We start from the raw sequence: 21,737 nt of genomic DNA on the forward strand, positions 1-21,737 counted from the left end.
AATTTAGTAATGGGATTAGTAATTACATGTAAACGTATACATATAAGAAATCCATAACAATTTCCTGCCGAGTAGGGCAACAATTTCTATATTTCCAATCTGATAATATATAATTATATATCTATATAATATATTTATTTCACAATAAAATAGTATGCATTCATATATATTAAAAATAGAAATAACTTTTTTGCTCATAGAAAACTATACCCCCAAAATGAACACTTAAGCAACAGATAGTTTATATCATATTAAGTGGCATATTAAAGAATCTTACCAAACTGGAATATATATTTAAGTAAATATTGCCCTTTTACATCTCTTGCCTTGAGCCACCATTTCGTGATGGTCTGTGTGCTGCCTCAGAGATCACCTGACCAGAAATACTGCAGCTCTAACTGTAACAGGAAGAAGTGTGGAAGCAAAAGACACAACTCTGTCTGTTAATTGGCTCATGTGACCTAACAAGTATAGTTTGTTTGGTATATTTGTGTGCACAGTGAACTGTATGATCCCAGGGGATGGCCCTTATTTTCTAAAATGGCAGTTTTCTATTTATCATTACCCAATGGCACATACTACTAGAAATGTTTTTTATTATGAAAATGGTTTATTTACATGAAGCAGGGTTTTACATATGAGCTGTTTTATGCAATATCTTTTTATAGAGACCTACATTGGGGGATATAGTTTTCCTTTAAGAAGCTAAACTCTGGATGCATCAGTTCAAGAGGGTTCCGACCCATAAATCATATCCAAATGTAACATATAACAGAACCACACTCCTACTTATTGGATTGATTGTGAGAGGTTCTGGTTTATCTTATTTTTTCTACATGTTAATAACTGGCAATGTCCTTTCCATTAGCCTTGATACCACAAATAATTCTTTCTTTCTGGAAAGCCACCTAGCATGCTCAGCATAAACACCATAATGCAAAACATATTAGCTAGAGAAAATTGTGCTTTAAAAATGAACATTCCCACTTTACAACAACAAGATTTCAAATGAAGTAGCTCCTATGAAGAAAAAAACCAAGAACCAATGTATACATTTCCAATTTATTACCTATTATATTATAGATACTGACAATAGTCATCGTATTCAGGTTCTGCCATTACAGAATTTAGAGTCAGTTTTAACCCCTTTACTGGAAAGATACAAAGTTATGAGAATCCTTACAGAAAAGGGGTTAAAGGGGACCAGTCACCCAAAAAAAAAAAATATTCAAAATCCTATTTTATCACATTAGCAAGCAAAATGAACTTTAATTACACTATATAAATTATTTAAATCTTGTTTGCTTCCATCTGGGAACTCATAATTATAGTAAGCAGGCAGCCATTTTGTGGACACTGTTATTAAGACAAGCCTTGCATCATCTCAGAATCTTGTTTGTGCACCAGAATGAGAAACCTGATGTCCATCCCCATGCCCTGGCTACACAATTAAATGATAAAGAGAACAGGGGGAATATGGGGAGAGCAGTCACGTCTATGAAGTGCTGAATGGAAAGTGAAAGTAATTGTCTGCCCCGCCTAAGGCATAGAGGAGGGGCAGACAATATTTGATTGACAGCTGAGATTTTTAATGAGCTTACAACAGCTATGAATGCTTTACATGTTTAATTTGAAAAGGACTTTTATTATACAGATTTTTATGCCTGGGTGACAGGTCCACTTTAAGAAAAGCAAATAGAACCACAACAGAAATAATCCACATCTGAAAGGAAATATGTAAAAAAAATTATAATACTTTATCCAGCACAATTGCAGGTAATCTTGATTTTGCTTGAATATCTGTTGTAGTTTACATGTTCCTTTCCGTATATACACAAACATTTATACATCCCTGCCTTTTCCAGATAAATTATCTGAAGGAGGAAACACTTTGTCAAAGAAAAACATAAGAAATGGGTGGGGGGGAAAAGTAACGTTCGTCATTTATAAGGCCTGAGAGGATTTACATCAATAGAAGCAGATAGTATGGAGAAAGGTCCTGCCACTTTTATCTTCAAAATCCTGCAAAAGTTCATCTATTTCATTTTCCATGTCTTCCGTGTGCTGTATCTGTGAGCAATCAATCAAAACAAGAGAGTATTACAGAAAGGAATAACTTCTGGAGGGCCAAAATAAAATAACAGCTTCCAATGTGGTGCAAGTCGGTAAGGTTTACTGGTACAAACCTACAAGTGGAACCCTGGAACTATCACCATGTCCAAGCAGTAATTGCCGGGATCCCTAGCATCAAAACATACACTTGCTAACTATTGATCAGCCGGACACTTGCTTGGGTACTTGCAGGTGTTGAAAGGGCGTATAGGAGCACGCACTTTTTATGAAAGGCATCAATATATGATCAGTTTGGCATACATTTTAGCTCTTCAAATTTGTGAATGCAGATGATGCCTAATGACTTATCCATCCAGGGAATTTTACAGGAAAACCTTAAATAGTAGCCGGAACGCTGCTGCCATTACTGTGGGACGCTAGAATCAACAACAGAATGCGCTAACAAGGACATCATTCCATTCACCATTAAAATGATTCTGCCAATTGTATGCTATACTTGGTGCAATCCTGTGTACAAGCCCTAAAACAGGAATATTTGCCCTAAAACGTGATGCCTTTCATTGAAACTTGCCTGTGCTCCAGTGTGTCCAGCTCGATAGGAAATACAGACGTGTTTTTTTCTGTGTTCCCCTGAGGTCGAACACATGAAAGATCCTCCTCAGAGGAATACAGGTAAAATTCCTGTGTGTTAGGGGTAAAAACCTTACTTAAAGGAACTTTTCAGTTTAAAAATAAAAACTAGGTAAAATAGTGCAAAATAAAAAAATTTGTCTTATATAGTTAGTCAAAAATGTAATGTATAAAGGCTGGGGTGACTGGATATCTAACATAGCAGTACAGAACACAACTTCATGCTTTTCAGCTCTCTAACTCAGCGACTTCAAGGGAGGCCACATGGGACATAACTGTTCATGTTTGCCCCCCACTCAAGTAACTGATTGGTTAGTGCCTGGTAACCAATCAGTGGAAACCAAGAGAGCTGCAAAGTAGTGTTCTGGCTATTATGTTAGACATCCAGTCACTCCAGCCTTTATACATTACATTTTTGGCTAACTATATTAAAAACATTTTATTTTGCACAGCCTATTTACCCAGTTTTTATTTTTATACTGAACAATTCCTTTAACAAAGAGCCACATGGGTTATTTTATTTAGGCCATTAGCTAATTCTGCCAAGCCTACTCCCTTATAAGCTTCATTTCTCAGTTGGTGTGCACCCCGGAGGTGGCACACATAAATAAGTGGGAGCAGAAAACCGACTATTAATGTAAAGTGTATTTTCATTATTTTGCAGATCACTCAAAAACTTATTTATTTAATTTTTTTGTAATTTTACTGCAGCCCAGAATAACCATTACTCAATATAACAAAAATAAAGTCATACTCATGGTACGTTTCAAGCCTCCATGAGTATTTTTCATATGCTGTTCCAAATAAAAGAATGTTTTGGGGACCATCCTGCCCTCTTTGTCAATGGACAGCTTATAAGGTGGGGTAGAAGCTATGTAAAACTATGTACAGATCTTGTGTATATCTGAGCCTGTTGAGTCCCATGGATTGGACGAATAGTGTTAGAGTTCAACAAGAATTAGAAGTTTATTGATTATTATTCTTGTATATTGACAGGTACTTACACATTGGCAAAGTTCACAAATCAAAAATGCTCCTAGAGTTGCTTCTTCATGGTTATCTTGAATATCAACATTGATTACGTGAACTGGCTGGCACGTCTCTTGCTCTCTAGAATTCAATTCTGTATTAAAGATGAACGCGTTAGGAACACTACATAGCAATCACTGTAACTGTTAACAGACATTTTTATTGTCGCCTTTGGTCTATGTTTCCAGACTATTTTGAACACTAGTGAAAGCAAATTTCTAACTAGGGTAATTCGGAAAAGCAATGGAACATTCTTTACTATGAAACATGGTAATATTTCATTATTTTGCATTCTGGACAACACTGCCACCTACTGCTAACTTTAGGTTTTAGGTTTAATGCGCCTATGCTTGTCTGCAGTTTAGGCTAAATAATATGGGGCTAAGTGGTATAGCAACTCTCTAATGCCCAATTTCATTAGCAGCTTCTTCAAGGGCTCTGACTAAATTACAGGGGTGTTTCACCTTTAAGTTAACTTTAAGTATATTATAGAATGGCCAATTTTAAGTAACTATTCAATTGGTCTTCATAATTTATTTTTTTTTTATAATTTTTTTAACTATTTGCCTTCTTTTTCTGACTCTTTCCAGCTTTCAAACGGGGGTCACTGACCCCATCTAAAAAAAGGTTAAACTAAATCTAAATGCTCTGTAAAACTACAAATATATTGTTGTTACTTTGTATTACTCATCTTTCTATTCAGGCCTTTCCTATACATTTTCCAGTCTCTTATTCAAATCAATGGTTGCTTGGGTAATTTGTACCCTAGCAACCAGATTGATGAATTTGCAAACTGGAGAGATGCTAAATAACCCAAAAAATGAAAAATAAAAAATGAAAGCCAATTGCAAATTTTCTCAGAAATCTCTCTACACCCTACTAAAAGTGAATTTAAAAAGGTTCAACCCCTTTAATAACATTTGACTTGGGCAATATCTACATTAGCATTATAAATAATCTAAAAAACAAATGTTCTGTGCATATAAATTCCCAGGTTTGACTTTCATCAAACAGATTAGTAAAATGGTTGATATAATTATAAAAAGGTATCAGAAAATTAGAACATGACTTATCTATATTAGAGAAGCAGGGTGGACGATTGCTAAAAACTATATTCCCATGCCTACAGCTGTTTACATTGTATGTGCAGTTTATGAAATTTAACCCAGAACGATACTTACCTTCTACAACTTGATCATAGACTCTTTCCTCACAGGTAATCACTAGGTCAAAGTAGTCCTTGCAGTTCTGAAATCGCTCAGGTCGTGGTTTAACCCGTCTATTTCTGTCCAGCATGTGCAAAATACCATTTTGTGTATATCTGAATTTACCAATATTAAGGAATTTTTGAATTCGCATAAAATTCATTACAGCCGAAATTAAAGACCTTGTCATAAATGTTGCCTGCAGTACAAGGAATCATTGAACACAACTAATCCTGGTCTCCACATTACAGATCAATACTGAATGAGACATCTCTGAGCGCATGATGCTAGGCTTGACCCAGTGGATAAAACACACTGGGGGTTCATTTATAAAAATTTGTGCAGAGCATATTTATTCACAAATGGTTATATTGCCCATGTTTTTTTCTGAACACTGAAATATTGCACTGCTGTGCTCATCTTTTTGCTCATCTGGGTTTTTTTTTTTTTTTTGCAAATTCGCATGGCGCATAAATATTTCCAAATGGCTCGCAAATGACAGGGGTGTTTGTGTGGTCACTGTGCAGGGTCTTTGTGCGGGGAAAATTAGTGGTACTCACAATTTGCGAAAACCAAAAGTCGTGGCGTAACTCAAACACAGTTTTTGCATAAATATTCACAGTTTGTGAGCATGCCATATGTATGCACATTTGCAGCAATAATAAAAAATTTGCAATTCTGTTTGCACATTAAGGGGCATAGTTATCAAAATGTGAGTTTAGAACTTAAATAAAAACTCACCATGTTCTATTCATTCCTATGGGATATGTATTAGCACATTTCTCAATGGGTGAAAGTTAGAACTCACCTTTAGTGATGGGCGAATAAATTCACTGAAACTGCGGCGGCGAAAAGTCATCCTCGTCAGGATAGTCACGCGCATAAAAATTGTCGCGCATCTAAATTATTCAGACGCCCAATGACTTTAATGCATTTGGACTAAATAGGCGCGTATAAAAATTGTTGCTGCCATCAAAATTTTGAGCTAAATTCTCAAATTTAAAAGGGACAAATTTGCCCATCGCTCACCATTTGATAAATATGGTTCTAAAGATCCCATAGGAATGAATAGAACATGAAGAGTTTCTATTGATTACTGTAAATTCTAAACTCACATTTTGATAAATCTGCCCCTTAATCTCCACTCTTGTCCAGCTTTATAAATATAACCATGTGTAGGACAAATGTATTCAGTGTGTGAATCATTCTGAGCTGCACAAAGTGTATACAGTATATGAGCCCCACTGTTCATATTGGTTCTCCAGCTTAATGGAACGTTGTTCAGCCCACAAACTCAACATCAAACACAGTGGCATAACTACCGGGGGAGCAGGGGGGTGCGATTGGGCCAGGGCCCGCCCCGCCCCCGGCAGCTCGCGCGCCACTGATTCTGGGACTCCGGCAGCAGAAAAAATGGCGTACGGAGGGGCCCGGCTGCACCCCTCTAGTTACGTTACTGATCAAACATCTGCAGCCATGGGAGTAATGCATGAATGTTGGTGATTGATGGGGATTAGTAAATGGTAGTCAGTGGTAGGTGATGCGTAGTATTTTTTTAAAATCCTATCAGCCTAAGGAAAAAGCTTAAAATTAAACAGACACCTGCAAAAACATAAATGGGACAGGATTACTTTATATTGCGGCACGCAGATGTCAAAGGAACCCAGAACTTAATTTATACACAGATTAGGCAGTTAATACAGGTCCCCAGTGCTTTGTGCTTTTTACTTGCACCTCCTGAATGCCCTGCAGGGATGATTGCTTCACATTCCAAACCTCCCATAAACAGTGCTTGCAGACACAAACAGCACTGCCATTTAAACCCAAGTGCAACTCTCTGCACTCCATTCTGGGAGCCAAAGAAACTGCACCTTTCAGCATTAGACGCCACTACTAAGAGGGCAATTGCATCATTGGTAAAATATGTATTTTACCTCTTTATTTGCACCTTGTTTCCCCTCCAATTATGGCGTCTTGACTGGTCAGCCCACAGGACGACTTGTTGAATATCCCTATAAAAGCCTGTATATGAACAGACATCAGATTTGTCAATTAAAAAAGTATTAAATGATTGGAAAAAGTAATATAAATGGATATTTAAAAAAAAAATAGATATTCCTGTTAAGTAGTGGCATGATCTGATATATGGCCATTTATGAAATGTGTAATTCAAAGATATTATTGAAACGAGATTCAAGTATACTCCCTCATAAGGAGATGGAAGTCAGAGGCACCTGAGGACCAATAGGTAGTTGTATTACTCCAAGGAACCTCCAAGGCATAGGGGATACTTTAAGGAGAGGTGTAGGAATAAACTGACCTAGATGTGCAATGTCTCAGTGAAATTGCATCTGGGGCACTTTCTGAGCCCTGTGTTAGATTAAAAATCCAGACAAGGTGCAGTACTGTAAGTTGTAGTTTAGTCCTGAACCTAATGCCATAGGCAGGCAATACATGCTGGGATTTCTTGTGCCTTGTAGCCTCTAAAGCTTCCTAGCATGTACATCTGAATGACGAGTGCAGGGTGCTGCATTACCCAACGCAACCCAAAGAGCAGTGTAGTGTCTTATTATTGCTGCAGACATGTCTTGTTTATAATGCAATAATGTTTTAATTGCAGCAGCTACAGCATCAAATTTTAATATTTATCAAACCTATACCCATGGAATAATTTTGAAGATGAAGAATAAATTTGAAGATGTTATTAGGCTTCCTGACATTCGAGTTTTTTCTGAGAAAATTCAGTTCGAGTTTAGTCAAATTCTATTCGGATTCGATTCAAGTTTTCAAGCCGGTAAAATTAGTTCCAGTTTTATATATATTCAATTTTTTTCTTAAATAACCTCCCAATTGAACTTTGGAGTATATTCAATATTTATTAGAGTTTAAAAAAAACTCACATAAATTAATTCAACCTTTGATAAATGTGCCTCTAAGTGTGTGGGTGTCCAACTTGGGTAGAGATTGGCTTGTTTTAAAAGGTCTTGCCATGTATGGCATTCTTAATACTGTGCAGTACACATATTCTCTAAAAAAGAGGGACTTAAAAGTCCCATAACCCATAGGGTTATATTTATTAAAGAGTGAAGTTAGAGATCAACACAGTCTGCTAGAGTGAAATACCGCCTCTCTGCATTCATTTCTATGGGATATTTAAAGGAGAATTCAACCTGTAATAAAAAAAAAAAAAACCCTCCCCCCCCTACCCTGGGTAGACCCCCTCCCTCCTCCCCTCCGCCTACCTGCCCTCCGGGCAAATGCCCCTAATTTTTTACTCACCCCTCCGTGCAGATCCTGGCATCCGAGTTCACGTCAGCCATCTTCTGCTTGTCGGCATATTCAGAAGTTTCGGCACATGGGCAGCTGTTCGGGACCGGAAATCCACTCCAACTGCGCATGTGCCGAAACTTCCGAAAAAGACAGAAGAAAGAAGATGGCTGCCGTGAACTCCAAGGGCAGAATCTGCACGGAGGGGTGAGTAAAAAATTAGGGGCATTTCCTTGGGGGGGGTCTACCCAAGGTGGGGGGGGTTTTAACAGGTTGAATTCTCCTTTGAAAGCGTATTTATCAAAGGATGAACGTGAAAGTTCCCCATTTGATAAATACGTCTATAAAAAATCCCATAGAAAGGAATGGAGGGAGGCGGTATTTCACTCTAGCAGACTGGATGCTGCTCAGAATAGGATATTCTATTCATCACTAAAGTTAACGTAAAGAGCTACCCATTTATAGGCAATTTATACTTGGGGTGCCAATAGTTAGACACCCCCAAGTAGTTATATTTACTCACCAGACTCCTTCTGCCACTGCCTATCAGCAGAAAACTGCACCGGCCAGGGTTTCTTCCAACGAGCACCACGGAGTGATCCTCTTCCTGCGTCTTCTCACGGCTATGCATGCACAGTGAAAAGCCGAACTTTAAAGGAATTGTAACACCAAAAAAATTTGTGTTTTAAAGGAATCACAATATAATGCAGTGGCTGTGCAACCATGGGGGCAGCCATTTAACAATAGGATAAACAGATACTACAGAGCTTATCTGTGGTGTATATCGTGCCCTTTCCAGCTTTGAATGGCTGCCCCCATGGCCAAACAGCAGTTTGTTTATATAAACTAGGGTTTCTGAAGCAAACCCACAGTGCAAGGCAACAGAAAATTATATTGTTATTCATTTAAATCACTTTAATATTTTGTGGTTACTGTTCCTTTAATGAAAAAAAAAAAACAGCTTTTTTTTCTACTGTGCATGCATCTGTCCCAGGAAATCTAGAAAACCCAAGAAGCAGGAAGAGGATCGTTCCGTGGTGCTTGCAGAAAAGCCCCGGGCCGGTGCAGTTTTCTGCTGACAGGAGCACTGGCCCAGGGTGTCAGGTAAGTAAATATAATGAGGGTTAAAAGCACTTTTTTTATACGATGCAGTTTTTCCCCCCCAATTTATCCAGACAGGAATATGCAAATTAGGACTCTTATTTGGTCTTTTAAAAAACGTTTTTTGTGCATTTCGAATTTGGTTGAATCAAAACAAACTATAGATTCTGTGCATCCCTAGTTATAACAGAATATATGACCCAAAAAAATGATTCAAAATCCTATTTTATCACATTAGTCAAGCAAAATGAACTTTAATTACCGTATATACTCGAGTATAAGCTGTCCCGAGTATAAGCCGAAGTACCTAATTTTATCACCAAAAACTGGGAAAGCTTATTGACTCGAGTATAAGCCTAGGGTGAGAAATGCAGCAGCTTCTGGTACGTTTCAATCAAAAAAATTGAGGGTTTCTGCTCCCATTGGAGGTGCCGGCGTCTCGTTTTTGGATGCCGGCGACCATTCTTGGACGCCGGCGAATATTCTTGGACGCCGGCGACCGTTTTTGCGCTTGACCCGAGTATAAGCCGAGGTAGAGTTTTTCAGCATATTTTGGGGGCTGAAAACTCTGCTTATAATCGAGTATATACGGTACACAATATAAATTATTGAATCTTGTTTCCTTCAGTCTGGGAATTCATAATTATAGCAAGCAGGCAGGAGCCATTTTGTGGACACTGTTATTAAGGCAAGCCTTGTATCATCTTAGAATCTTGTTTGTGCACCAAAATGGGGGAACGGATGTTCATCCCCATGCCCTGACTACACAATTAAATGGTGAAGAGAACGGGGGAATGTGGGAAGAGCAGTGACATCTAGTAAGTGCTGAATGGAAAGTGAAAGTAATTGTCTGCCCTGCCTCTATGCCTAAGTATAGAGGAGGGGCAGACAATATTTGATTGACAGCCGAAATTTTTAAATGAGCTTACAACAGCAATGAATGCTTTAATAAAAAATAGAAATTGGATTTTATGTTTAATTTTAAAAGGTCTTATTATACAGATTTTTGTGTCTGGGTGACAGGTCCACTTTAAACACAGAATGTAACATTATATATATTGAAAGTGTGTGTGGCACTGTGCAATGACTCTATAGTTAACTATTCTGTAAAATATGGGGTGCAGAAAGTACATGCATGTGACAATCCAAAGACTCCTACCTTGGCATATCAATTCATGAATCCTTGAAGATCTCTGGCAGATATTAATACTGTATTATTTCTGTTGGCAGATTAGACAAGGCACTTCTGGGGACTCCTGTTTTCTGCTTCCATTATAAAACAAGAACTGCAAATATTCAAAATGTGTATGCAAAGTAATACTCTTCATCTGGAAGAGAGATTTAGTTTCTATGCTTATATTTAATGGCCGACTAAACTGAAGTCATTTGCACAGGCAAAAAAAAAAAAAAAATCTAATTTTAAGAAAATAAAAGATGTTTTAAAACTCCTCACTATTTCGTCTTGGGTTTACAAAAAACTAGCATTTAGGACTGCGACTAGGGACAATATACCCCCCAAAAAATGTAGCTACCGGCTAGATGGAGAGTCTAAAAACAGGTAGAAATTTCAATAGAAATTTAAAATCAACTTACAACATTGTAAGCTCTTTAAGCAATGCCCTCCAATCACATTTTTATTTTGAGAGTGTTATTTTGTGAATTTTGAAACCAGTTTGTTATACAGGTATGGGACCGGTTTTCCAGAATGCTCGGGACCTAGGGGTTTCTGGATAACGGAACTTTCCATAATTTGGATCTTTATACCTTAAAGGAGAACTAAACCCCCTACAGCTAAAAGGCACATTCCCTTCTCCACTACCCCCCCCAGCTTTCTCTCCACATAGTGTTTAAAAAGAACAACAACACTGACCTAAATTTGCAGAGTAGCAGAGCTCAGGGACACCATGTTCATATGATTCGATTACTTCCGGATCCTCTTCTTTCTTTTTGGTAATTTTTGGAGCTCTCAGGCTCTAACTATGCATGTCCGTCCGAACATGGCACCCCCGAGACCTGCTGCACTACTGTGAAAATTTAGGTCAGTGTTGCCAGATGGGACATGTATTTTTTTTTAAACACTCGTAGGGGAGAAAGCATGGAGGGGGGGGCCCAGCGGAGAAGGGAATGGAATTTTTAGCAGTGGGGGTGGGGATTAGTTCTCCTTTAAGTTTACTAGAAAATCATGTAAAAATTCTATAAACCCAATAGGCCGATTCTGCTTCCTGTAAGGACTAATTATATCTTAGTTTGGATCAAGTACAAGGTAGTGTTTTATTACAGAGAAAAAGGAAATCATTTTTAAAAATGATGGGAGAAAATGGAGTCTATGCGAGACAGCCTTTCTTTACTTCAGAGCTTTCTGAATAACAGGTTTCTGGATAAAGGATCCCATACCTGTATATATTAATGTAAAGCACTGTGCATTTTGCTGGTGCTATAAATAAATGAGGATGATGAAACAATGATCCTATTAGAACTATATTTCATATGCCATTTAGCTGCTTCACTGTTGCTCCTCTATTTAGTGTGGTCAATGTTCCCTTAAATTCCTTTTTGGCTATGAGCGCAACGAAATTACTATTTAAACTTGTGTGCTCAGCTTTTAAAAACTAAATGCTCAGGTCAGAATTCATACAACATTTTATTGTTTTTACACAAAACTCTTTGTGCACCTTACAATTTGTGTGCGCTGGCCTTAAAGTTTGCGTGCACGCACCTTAAACGAAACATTGGTTTATTTTAATAAGTAATAGTTCTTTATTTCAGTTATAAATGGTTCAACTCACAGGCCCACTGAACTAAGATATAAAACAATCACCTTTAAATCTAAACAGTAGCTCTCCAGTGAGGGTAACTTACTATTAGCAACTTCAAACAAACAATTGTAATAAAGTCTGGGCAATGTCATACATATTTATATAACCACATTCCTCTCATGAATAATCAAAGCCATCAGAATATACTAAAATGGAAAGGTCCTGCCTATGGCACATCTAAATGACTAATGCTTGAGACGGCGAAAGAAAGTATTACATTTGAAATATTTACAGTAAATCCTGAGCAGCACCCAACATTCTTTAGTGGATAGGGAATGTTTTCCTCCTGATGATACTTTGAACTGCTCACCAATATGCTCAATACAACGCCAACACTACCTATAGACCAAGCCCTTTTGGGTTTAGCCATTTTTGACTGTCCTATAGATTTATCTGCAAGTACAATCTCATTAAGCAGACTGCACTCACAATTATGGTGTTAAAGACTCCGGTAACTAAACCTGGCCATGCATGGCCAGATTTAACTGGACAGTTTGCCTGAAATTTTGCCAAAATGACACAGACTGAATAAATAAGCCAGATCAGGGAATTGGCTCACAGACGTCACCGAGATCCTATCATATAACATACAGGTTAGAAAATATTCTCCTAGTTGAATCCTTTTGGTCAAGTATGCCTTTCAATATGCCTTATTAATAATAGCAGCAAAACATTTAAGAATATAGTCCATTGAGACTGTGGACATGTTCTGCATCACTTGCCACTACATTTCCACAAAGCAAGTTACATACAAATAATTCCCATCTTTATACAACCTTTACCACAATAACCCTTTAAGAAGTTAGTTGTAACTTTATCACTCAAAGGAAGTGCAGAAGAGGCAAAAAGCATCAGCAGCCTTAAGGGACAAGATTCTCAAAAAGGTGTTGGCCTTGGTTAATAAAGGTTATTTGACCCCCATAGGTCAGGCTTGATTGTAGAGGAGACAATATGTGATAACAGAATATTACTTGGCCTCAGAGATAATTTTGTCATACTCACGCAAGGCAAATTCAGTGAGAAGGAAGCTCCATTAATGCCACAGACTATTCATTTGGTGCATTTGAAAATTTCAACAACGGACTAACCATGTCAGAAAGTGCATGGTGCACCGGTCAAACAGGCCTTATTTTATAGCTGGAACTAAATTATGGAAATAAGAATGCATAAAATCATTTGATCCAACCAAGGGAGGTACCTTAAAATGTGGCAGAACAATCAACACTTATGGATCATAAATTTTACATGTAACAGATCATTGTCCACAGTACTGGTCTAAATACAATCAAATCCACAGAATTGTGGCTAGCTTTACTTTCTTTTCACAGCTACGTTCTTTAAATCTGTTAAAAAAAAAAAAAAAAAGATTGAGTTAAAACACCTAAGCTGAGCAGTTAAAGCCACAGAATTAAAAAGCAGAAAAAAATTAAACCTAAAATCCTTTTTTCAACATACGATAAGCATAGCGAGAGCCTGAACATTAAAGTACACAATGAGGTAATGCCATTGAAATAAATCTATTTACCACTACCATAGCTAAAGATCTTAAACAACACTATTCCAATGAAACAGTCATGTCACATCAATGATTGAGACGGAATATCATTAAGACAAGGCCCATCTAAAATGTGACTTTTACTTGTCAAGTGCAAATTTGTAAGAAACGCAAGTTTATTCCATGAGTAACGGACTGGACTACACCAAATACTGCTCGATATAAAACTCATGGTGGACTAACTGATGTCCAAAGAAATGCAACTGGTCTGTCGGAATCATCTCCCTATCAATTGGATTAGAATCTTAACAAAAAGAACAAACAAAACAACATAAGTTGAGTGGGACACAGGGTTTCTCTTTAAAGCCTTTAAATAAACACTAAGTTTCAGGCTGTTCATTGGTGACACTTCAGAAGCAGTGCAGAATCTGGAAGCTATTTTGTTTGTTGTGAATTAATGTATTATACCTATGAGAACAAGCTTGAACACAATGATCAGCAGTGTTTGTTTGATTACATCTGCTCCATCTAAAGATGCCATAGATGCAAAGATCTGATCGCTCGAATCCTTGAAGGATCGGACTAACCCATCTCCCGACCTGCCACTAACCATTCCGATCAAATAAAGTAGTAAAAGAACAGATCAGCCCATGTTCTGCCCCTGACAGCAATCGTACAAAAGTTATGTCCGACTAAAGCTGGTGACAGTCTCCCACTGAAAATCGTCAGATCAGCAATACATGCAGAGAAATTATTGGCAGCCGACAGAAATCTTTTAACCTGGCCGATCGATCAAACGACAGATATCCGTGGGACGAAAAATGTCGGGACTCTCCACACAGGGTCCAAAAATCGTACCAATTGAGGATTCGTACGAACGGATCTTGAGTCTATGGCCAGCTTTACTTGTTGAAGGACTAAACTGCAATATTTAGTAAATTCTTGTGGCAGGGAGGGACTTCAGTATACCCACTGAATATTACACTTTTGCTTTACAGACTGCTTATAAAGTTTTAGACATTTGGCGTCAAGGCCACACCTCTACATCAAAAAATTTAAATGGTGTGACAGACTGCAGAGGCGACGGTCATGGGTAATAGGGTAGTTTGCAGCTGCTGGAGTGCAAAGTCCAGAGTCAAAAAGTCCTAGAAATCAGTGGGGGGCAGCATCATGAAATGCTGCACATTACTGAAAAGTTTACATTTTTTACACATTACTTAAAAGTGGTTGGTCTTGCAAGTGAGTGTGACTTAAAAATCCATCACTCCACCTTTTTAAGTTACTTTAACTAGTATGGGGGATTGCCTGCATTTGAAGCACCAAAAAGGGAACTTAAGTGACAAAGGGTCATAACCCTCTGCTCCAAACTGTGTAAACGCAATTCAGCTGTTCCATTGCCCTGCTAATACAGTTTTGAAAAAAATAATGTTCTCATAGCTGACAAGAAACTGCAAAAGTATAGTGCGGATTAGCAGTAATCAGGGGGCTAAATGTACCTCCCATATAATATGGGCTTCACACATCAGCAGGATTAAATGAACAGGAAGTATAAAATGTCAACTATATTCTTCAGGGTTGGAAGGGAAGACATGGCCAAAGCTTATGTTTTTAATGTTTGCAGACATATAGGCTAGTTAACCATTAAGACTATGCACATTAGTTCATGTTTATCTCCTTGTTGAAATTCATAGATACCCTTCAGTAAAATCCGACATATATTTTAGATAAGTTACCCAACTTCCCCCAAAATTACATAAAATAAATAAATAAACCTAAACCTGTGTATCATTAGATTCACAAAGAGTATTAATATGAAAATGGCCTCTCCTCTTCTGCAAAAGCATTTCCTTAGATTTTTTTTTTTTATTGTTGATAGAATTTGCTCCATTGTGCTTAAACAGTAAACTGTTCTCACAAAGTCAGAGAAACAGAATTATCAAGAATATAATTGTAAGCTGCTGTAGTCTTTGGTTTGCCTTTAATGAATAACCACAGAAGAGCCTTAAAGGAAAACTATACCCCCAAAATGAACACTTAAGCAACAGATAGATCATATCATATTAAGGAATCTTACCAAACTGGAATATATATTTAAGTAAATATTGCCCTTTTACATCTCTTGACTTGATCTACCATTTGTGGGGTTTTTTTTCGTTGTATATTAAAGAAATTTTAAAAAATAAATAAATTTATTGCTGCTCACTGATCAGCAAGATGGATGCTGGGAACAGAAGGAACACAGCTAAATGTGGGCCAACAATACTGAGCAGCTCTGTAGTTCTGAGCATTTGCCAGGGTGGCTTCATTTCACCATCATATTATGTGATATATATATATATATATATATATATATATATATATATATATATATATATATATATATATATATATATATATATATACACACACATATACATACATACATACATACATACACCTATATATATTTACTCAAAATGCTAGAATTGCCTTATTCATTTAGCAGAAATAAAGAATTCATACTTACCGAAAATTACTTTTCCCTCAGTCCCAAAGGCAGCACTTAACGAGAGAAAAGCTCTCCTCACCTGTAGGTAGGATTAGCCTGCACCAATTAGAAGTGGCTCCTCCCCTATAAAACTCCCAGCAACCCCCAAGCTCTTCAGTGAATTTTCCAAGCAATAACAAGACATTATTTCTGCTGATAATTTATTATGTACAAAAGAAGGGGGGGGATATATATGCTGCCTTTGGGACTGAGGGGAAAGGAATTTTCGGTAAGTATAAATTCTATATTTCCCTCACGTCCCTACAGGGAGCACTTAACCAGAGTATGAAAAGCAGTTAAGAGAGGGCCGAATTAAAAATTGCTTTGGCAAAAGCGGATTGCTTAGATGCATCAATGTCCAGTCTGTAGTGTTTTGCAAAGGTTCTACAGCTTGACCAAGAGGCTGCTTTGCAGATCTGGTGAAATGTAACACCTGTTCTATCTGCCCAAGAGGATAACATTGCCCTTGTTGAATGTGCCATTAATTCCTCTGGCACTACTTTATTTGCCTTTTGGTAGACTAGGGAAATAGTTTGTTTAATACATTTAGAGATGGTTGATTTTGAGGCTGCTGGATTTAAAGCTCCATTCTGTTGGTGAGATTTCCTGGCGACTTAAAAAAATCTGCTGTTGTATTTGTGGAGCCTCTTATAGGTCTTGCTGTTCATTCTTCCAGATTGTTTTCGGACCAAGAACATATTTTTGTTGCCAATTATAAAAGGGCTTGGCTTTTTGAGCCTCCTTGGTGATTCAAGTGGAATACTTTTGCTATGTTGTCTGTGTGGATTCTTACTGAGTGACCTCTTATGGAATCCTTGAAGGCCAGAATTGACCTCCAGACTGCTTCTAGTTCCAGAACATTTGAAGGTTGGCAAAATAAGTTTGGACTCCAATGACCTTGTCTGTAGCAGCCGTCTAAATGTGCTCCCCAACCCCATTTGCTTGCATCCGTGGTAATTAGCTTTCCCTAAAAACTTTTCAAGTGGAAGGACTGGACCGAGTACACCCTGATTTTTGAATGGCTTCTGAGAGGGCTTGTTTTTGACAACGGATGAGTGGTCTCTGGGTCAACTTGTACTTGGTTTGGTTATAAACTCTATGGAGTAACCCTTCTGGATTGTTTGAAGGACCCACTTGTCGTTTGTCATCTTTTCCAAAGCGGATACAAAGTTCTTTATTCTGCCCCCTACTGGCCTGGTGTCAGGAGGAAAAGGGTCTTTGGTTGTAGCCCGGACGTCCTCTGCCTATTTGCCGTTTTCCCCTGTAAGAGGAAAATTTATCCCTACTGGATCGGATGCCTCTTCCTTGTGGTCTCGTTTTATATGATGGACCTTGTGTACGAAAAAATTGTTTCCTTTGTTTTCTATCCTGGGTAAGACCCCTGATTCTCTCATCAGATTTCTTCCCAACAAGCAGATCCAATTCTGATCTAAATAATTTTTCTACTTCAAATGGCACATTAAGACGACGATTTTTGGAAGCAATGTCTGCTGCCCAAGGCTTCAGCCATAGTGCACGGCGGGCCAAACTAGTATAAGCAGTAGTTTTAGCAAGAAAGTCAATATTAGTCAATGGCTAATGAAAGAATTGCTAAATCTTCCAGGAGACGTTGTCTTGAAATTCCCTTTTTAAATCCTTTTTGCAATTGATTGATCCATATTTTTAGGGATCTAACAACTGAGGCCGCTGCAATTACTGGTTTGAATGAGGCTGCAGCTGCTAGATATGCCTGCCTAAGGGCTGCTTCAGCTTTCCTGTCTATTGGATCATTTAGCCGTGAACTATCTTCCAGGGGTAGTGTGGTTCTTTTTAACGTCTGGGCCACTGGGGGATCTAGCTTTGGTGTAGCATCCCAATTCTTTGAGTCCTTTGTGTCAAAGGTAAAGAGGGATTCAAATCTTTTTAGATAGTTTCCTATCAAGTGTTGACCAGTGGCTTTTTATTCTTTCAGATATGTCTAAGAGAAAGCAAAGCTTCTTTTTATGGATTCCTGCAAAAAGTTTGTCTTTTTGGGTGGTTCTGTTGCTTCTTCCATACCAATGGTATCTCTGACTGCCGATAGAAAAGGTTCGACTTCCTCAATAGGAAAAAAGTAATCTGTTTGAGGTAGTTCACCTTCCTCCGATTCTGATGACATTTTCCTTTTAGAGGGACCTTCATCTGCTGAACCCTCTGATGAAACGTCCTCAAAAACCGACTCCACTACGGAGGATGACCCTTCATTATGTTTAAGAGAATCCAAAGTTTCTTGCATAGCTCCTTTCATCCAGGTAACAAAATCTTGCATAGAAGGCACAGGACTTATTTTTTTCAGCACGTTTGCATAGTTTTTAATTTTCCAAAGGGACACTGCATCACAGCCTGCACAATTTACAGGGTGCCGTTTCTTTAAATCCTTCATGTACTCTTTTTTACTACGTTCTGAAGGCAGATCTTTTGATCTTGGCTTGTCTATACTTTTTGCCTGATCAGCCTTTTCTGGAGTTTGGCCAGCCATATCTACAACAAATTGAGTATTCCATAAGTTACTGAATAATACAGCCTTAGTTACATAAAGTGGCAGAGTCTTACCAGTGGAGAAGCAGGATAGCATGTATGGACCCAGCTCTGTTGCATCCAGGAGTGGAGTCTGTGCGTCAATTTTGCGCCAAAAATAACATGAACAAACAGAAGTGACGCAATTGCATCCATTTTCGCAAAAATGATGCAAACAATTACAGAAATTATGCACGTGCATCAATTTTTCGCGCCCATTTTGACGATACGGAAATTTTTGCAGATGATATGGAATGACACCTGTGTGTCAATTTTCACGCCAAAAAATTACGCAGGCATGATGCCAATGCGTCCATTTTGCACCAAGGCTTCCCGGAAGGGCCCGATACCTGCTGAGAGGGACTTTGCAGTGAGAGAAAACAGTAGGCCGGTGCCCTTTTGTAGCTGGGTTATTTTATGCCAGTCCCTCACCGCTTGACAGTCATGTCACCTCACTCCAAGGGGCATAGGCAGAGTCTTGCACCCTGGAGACTGGTTTTGGATTTTTTCTTTCTGTTGTCCTTGGTGCGGTCTGTATCCTTCCTAGCTAGGAAAAACACTGAAGAGCTTGGGGGTTGCTGGGAGTTTTATAGGGGAGGAGCCACTTTTAATTGGTGCGGGCTAATCCTACCTACAGGTGCGGAGAGCTTCTCTCTCATCAAGTGCTGCCTGTAGGGAGGTGAGGGAAAATAGCAGTATAATGCAAATGTGAGGTAAAAACATTTTTTCACCTATTTTATGTTGCCAATAAACTACTTTTATTTATTTATAAACCTATTGTCATTCACTTCTGATTATACAGAAAACAGTGTTGTCCCCTGACAATAGGCTGCTAATCGCCATAAATATGCTAATTAGTCCTCCATGCTGTACCTAAAAGTGGGGTGAATGGAGATTGGGTGAAACAATGCAGAGCAGTGGGCAGAGTTGCACTGAATTGTACTCCATTTTTAAAAATGTCATGAGAAAATTACATTAAAAACTTTTTGTGAATAGAGATTGTATGTATAGTTTTAACACCACTTTTACACCGAAAAAATGCTTCTTTCATTTTGTGAATTCACCCCCTATGAGTTTTGTGAGAAGAACTGCAAAGTATTCTTAAAACTATTTTTTGCAGCAGTTAATACTAGAAAAATGCAGAGTATGGCACAATTATTCAGTAAGACAAATGTCTATGGTTTCCTTTTACTGTGTTTAAAGTGAACACAATATAAAAAAAAATGAATGTTTTAAAGTAAATATAGCGTGTTGCTGCACTTCACTGGTAAAACTGCTTTGTTTGCTTCACAACCACTACTATAGTTTATATAAATAAGCTCCTATGCAGGCTAGGGTAGGGCTACAGCCATATTTTAATTACTGTAAAACACCTTTTTTTGGTTGATCTGGTTCCTTTTATTATTTAATAAAACCTACAGTGGGCTTACATGGAACCCAACTTATAGGTTTGTATTTATTTTATTTCAAGGATATTTAGTTCTTTGTTTTCACTTAACGGGTCCACGTCATACTGTATTTGTTCTGATTTCTGCGGTCATCACATTGAGCCATCAGTGGGGTGCTGTAGCAACTAGGCACAGTATTAATACGGATAGCTTGAGAGTGCATGCAAACGAAGTCAGCATGTGGGACTGGGTGAGAGCTCTATCCAAAACATCCAAACGTTCCACTCTGGTCACGTGGGTAAGGCAAACACTAAACTGAAGGCGCATGAGTTTGATTCTTGCTTGGATAGAAAAACTGTGTGAAGAAACTGTATAAAAAGTATACAGTATACATACTGCTATACATTATTTCAACAAGCATGTGTTGCCAAGATGTGATGGGCAGCAATAAGCAAAACAGCAATAAAAGCATAATGCTCCTTTATTTACTCTATGGCAATGCTCTTTTAAAGAAGGATGATCAGCCAGCAAACAAAAAAGTATATTATGTTTTCCTTAAAAAACATTTTATTCACTGAATGTGCAAGCATGTGTCTGTAGTAATTTTGCATGTGGCCAGAAAATTGCCCACAGAAACTGCAAAATGTTAACTGTAAATACCTTGACAGACTATCATGATATCCTCTTCATCTGACAAATCAAGTATGTCTACCACTAACTAGCATTTGCCCACCTCTACAGCTGACATGGACTTTCACTCATTATAGGATTCTGGTCTTCCCAGAATCCATTGTATTAATATAGAAGGACCGACAACCTAAGGTGGGGATAGGGCAATGGCCTGTGTGATTAAAGCAGCTATACACACATTATTGTGTGAAACAAAAATATCTCTAACGTGCGTGTATGGTGGCCTGCTGATATCTATGCACTATGGATATCAGTTGTATTGGGCAGGTTTGAAAAGGTCACCTTGCTATACACTGTGTCAGCCATTGCATGTGCTTTGGCTGAAGTGTCGGAGCTCGTTCTGGCCATTTCAACAGAAATATACCTGTACTATGTTCAGCACCTTGTACTCCCTCCTCCCATTCAGCTTGTGGGACGATCAGTGGAAGAGTATACCAAGTATACTATAAAATATATGTCTGTAAAAAAATATTTATTTTTTGTAGTATAGATCGTTTTTCCTTTTTTGTTTTTTACATAAGCCCAACTGAATGAGCAGATGTCACAAAGAGGGTATTGACCAAATCTTTCCAAGAAGCTGTCCTCCCAGATAACAGCAGTATAATAGAGTGAACAAAACAGTCATGCAAAATGCACAACATAAAATAGGTGTTGTATAACAAGAATTGCCATGGACAGGCAGAATAAATGTTTAGGTGAAGTACTTACCCTTAAAGAAAAAATAAGCCACCCCCACAAAACAGGATTTTTGTTACTCACCGTTAAATCTGTCTCTGTAGTCGAAAAGGGGACACAGGGAACGATGAGGTTAAGATCCATCCTCCGGGAGGCAGGACACTTGGTGGGCGTGCCAGGTCAGGCTTAACCCCACACACTAACACTTATTCAGTTTGTTCCAAAACTGCCAATGAAATCTCTAACTTGAACTAAAACTGTAGGCAGGTCTGGTAACCCAGTGAATTATTCACACAACCAAACGGT

General features: G+C 38.2%; 1 protein-coding gene across 1 annotated transcript in view; it reads right to left on the bottom strand.

The window, feature by feature from the left end:
• Positions 1-1,048: 1,048 nt before the first annotated feature.
• ssu72.S (SSU72 homolog, RNA polymerase II CTD phosphatase S homeolog) overlaps positions 1,049-21,737 on the bottom strand; it is a gene marked incomplete at its 5' end in the record, with an annotated part of 40,953 nt that continues 20,264 nt past the window's right edge. The window contains 3 exon segments of the mRNA NM_001096103.1: positions 1,049-2,070; positions 3,708-3,826; positions 4,914-5,053. Of these exon segments, the coding sequence (NP_001089572.1) occupies positions 1,969-2,070; positions 3,708-3,826; positions 4,914-5,053 (361 nt within the window). The 3' untranslated portion in view covers positions 1,049-1,968.

This window comes from Xenopus laevis, chromosome 7S (assembly GCF_017654675.1).
Source record: "Xenopus laevis strain J_2021 chromosome 7S, Xenopus_laevis_v10.1, whole genome shotgun sequence".
NCBI classification, from domain to species: Eukaryota; Metazoa; Chordata; class Amphibia; order Anura; family Pipidae; genus Xenopus; species Xenopus laevis.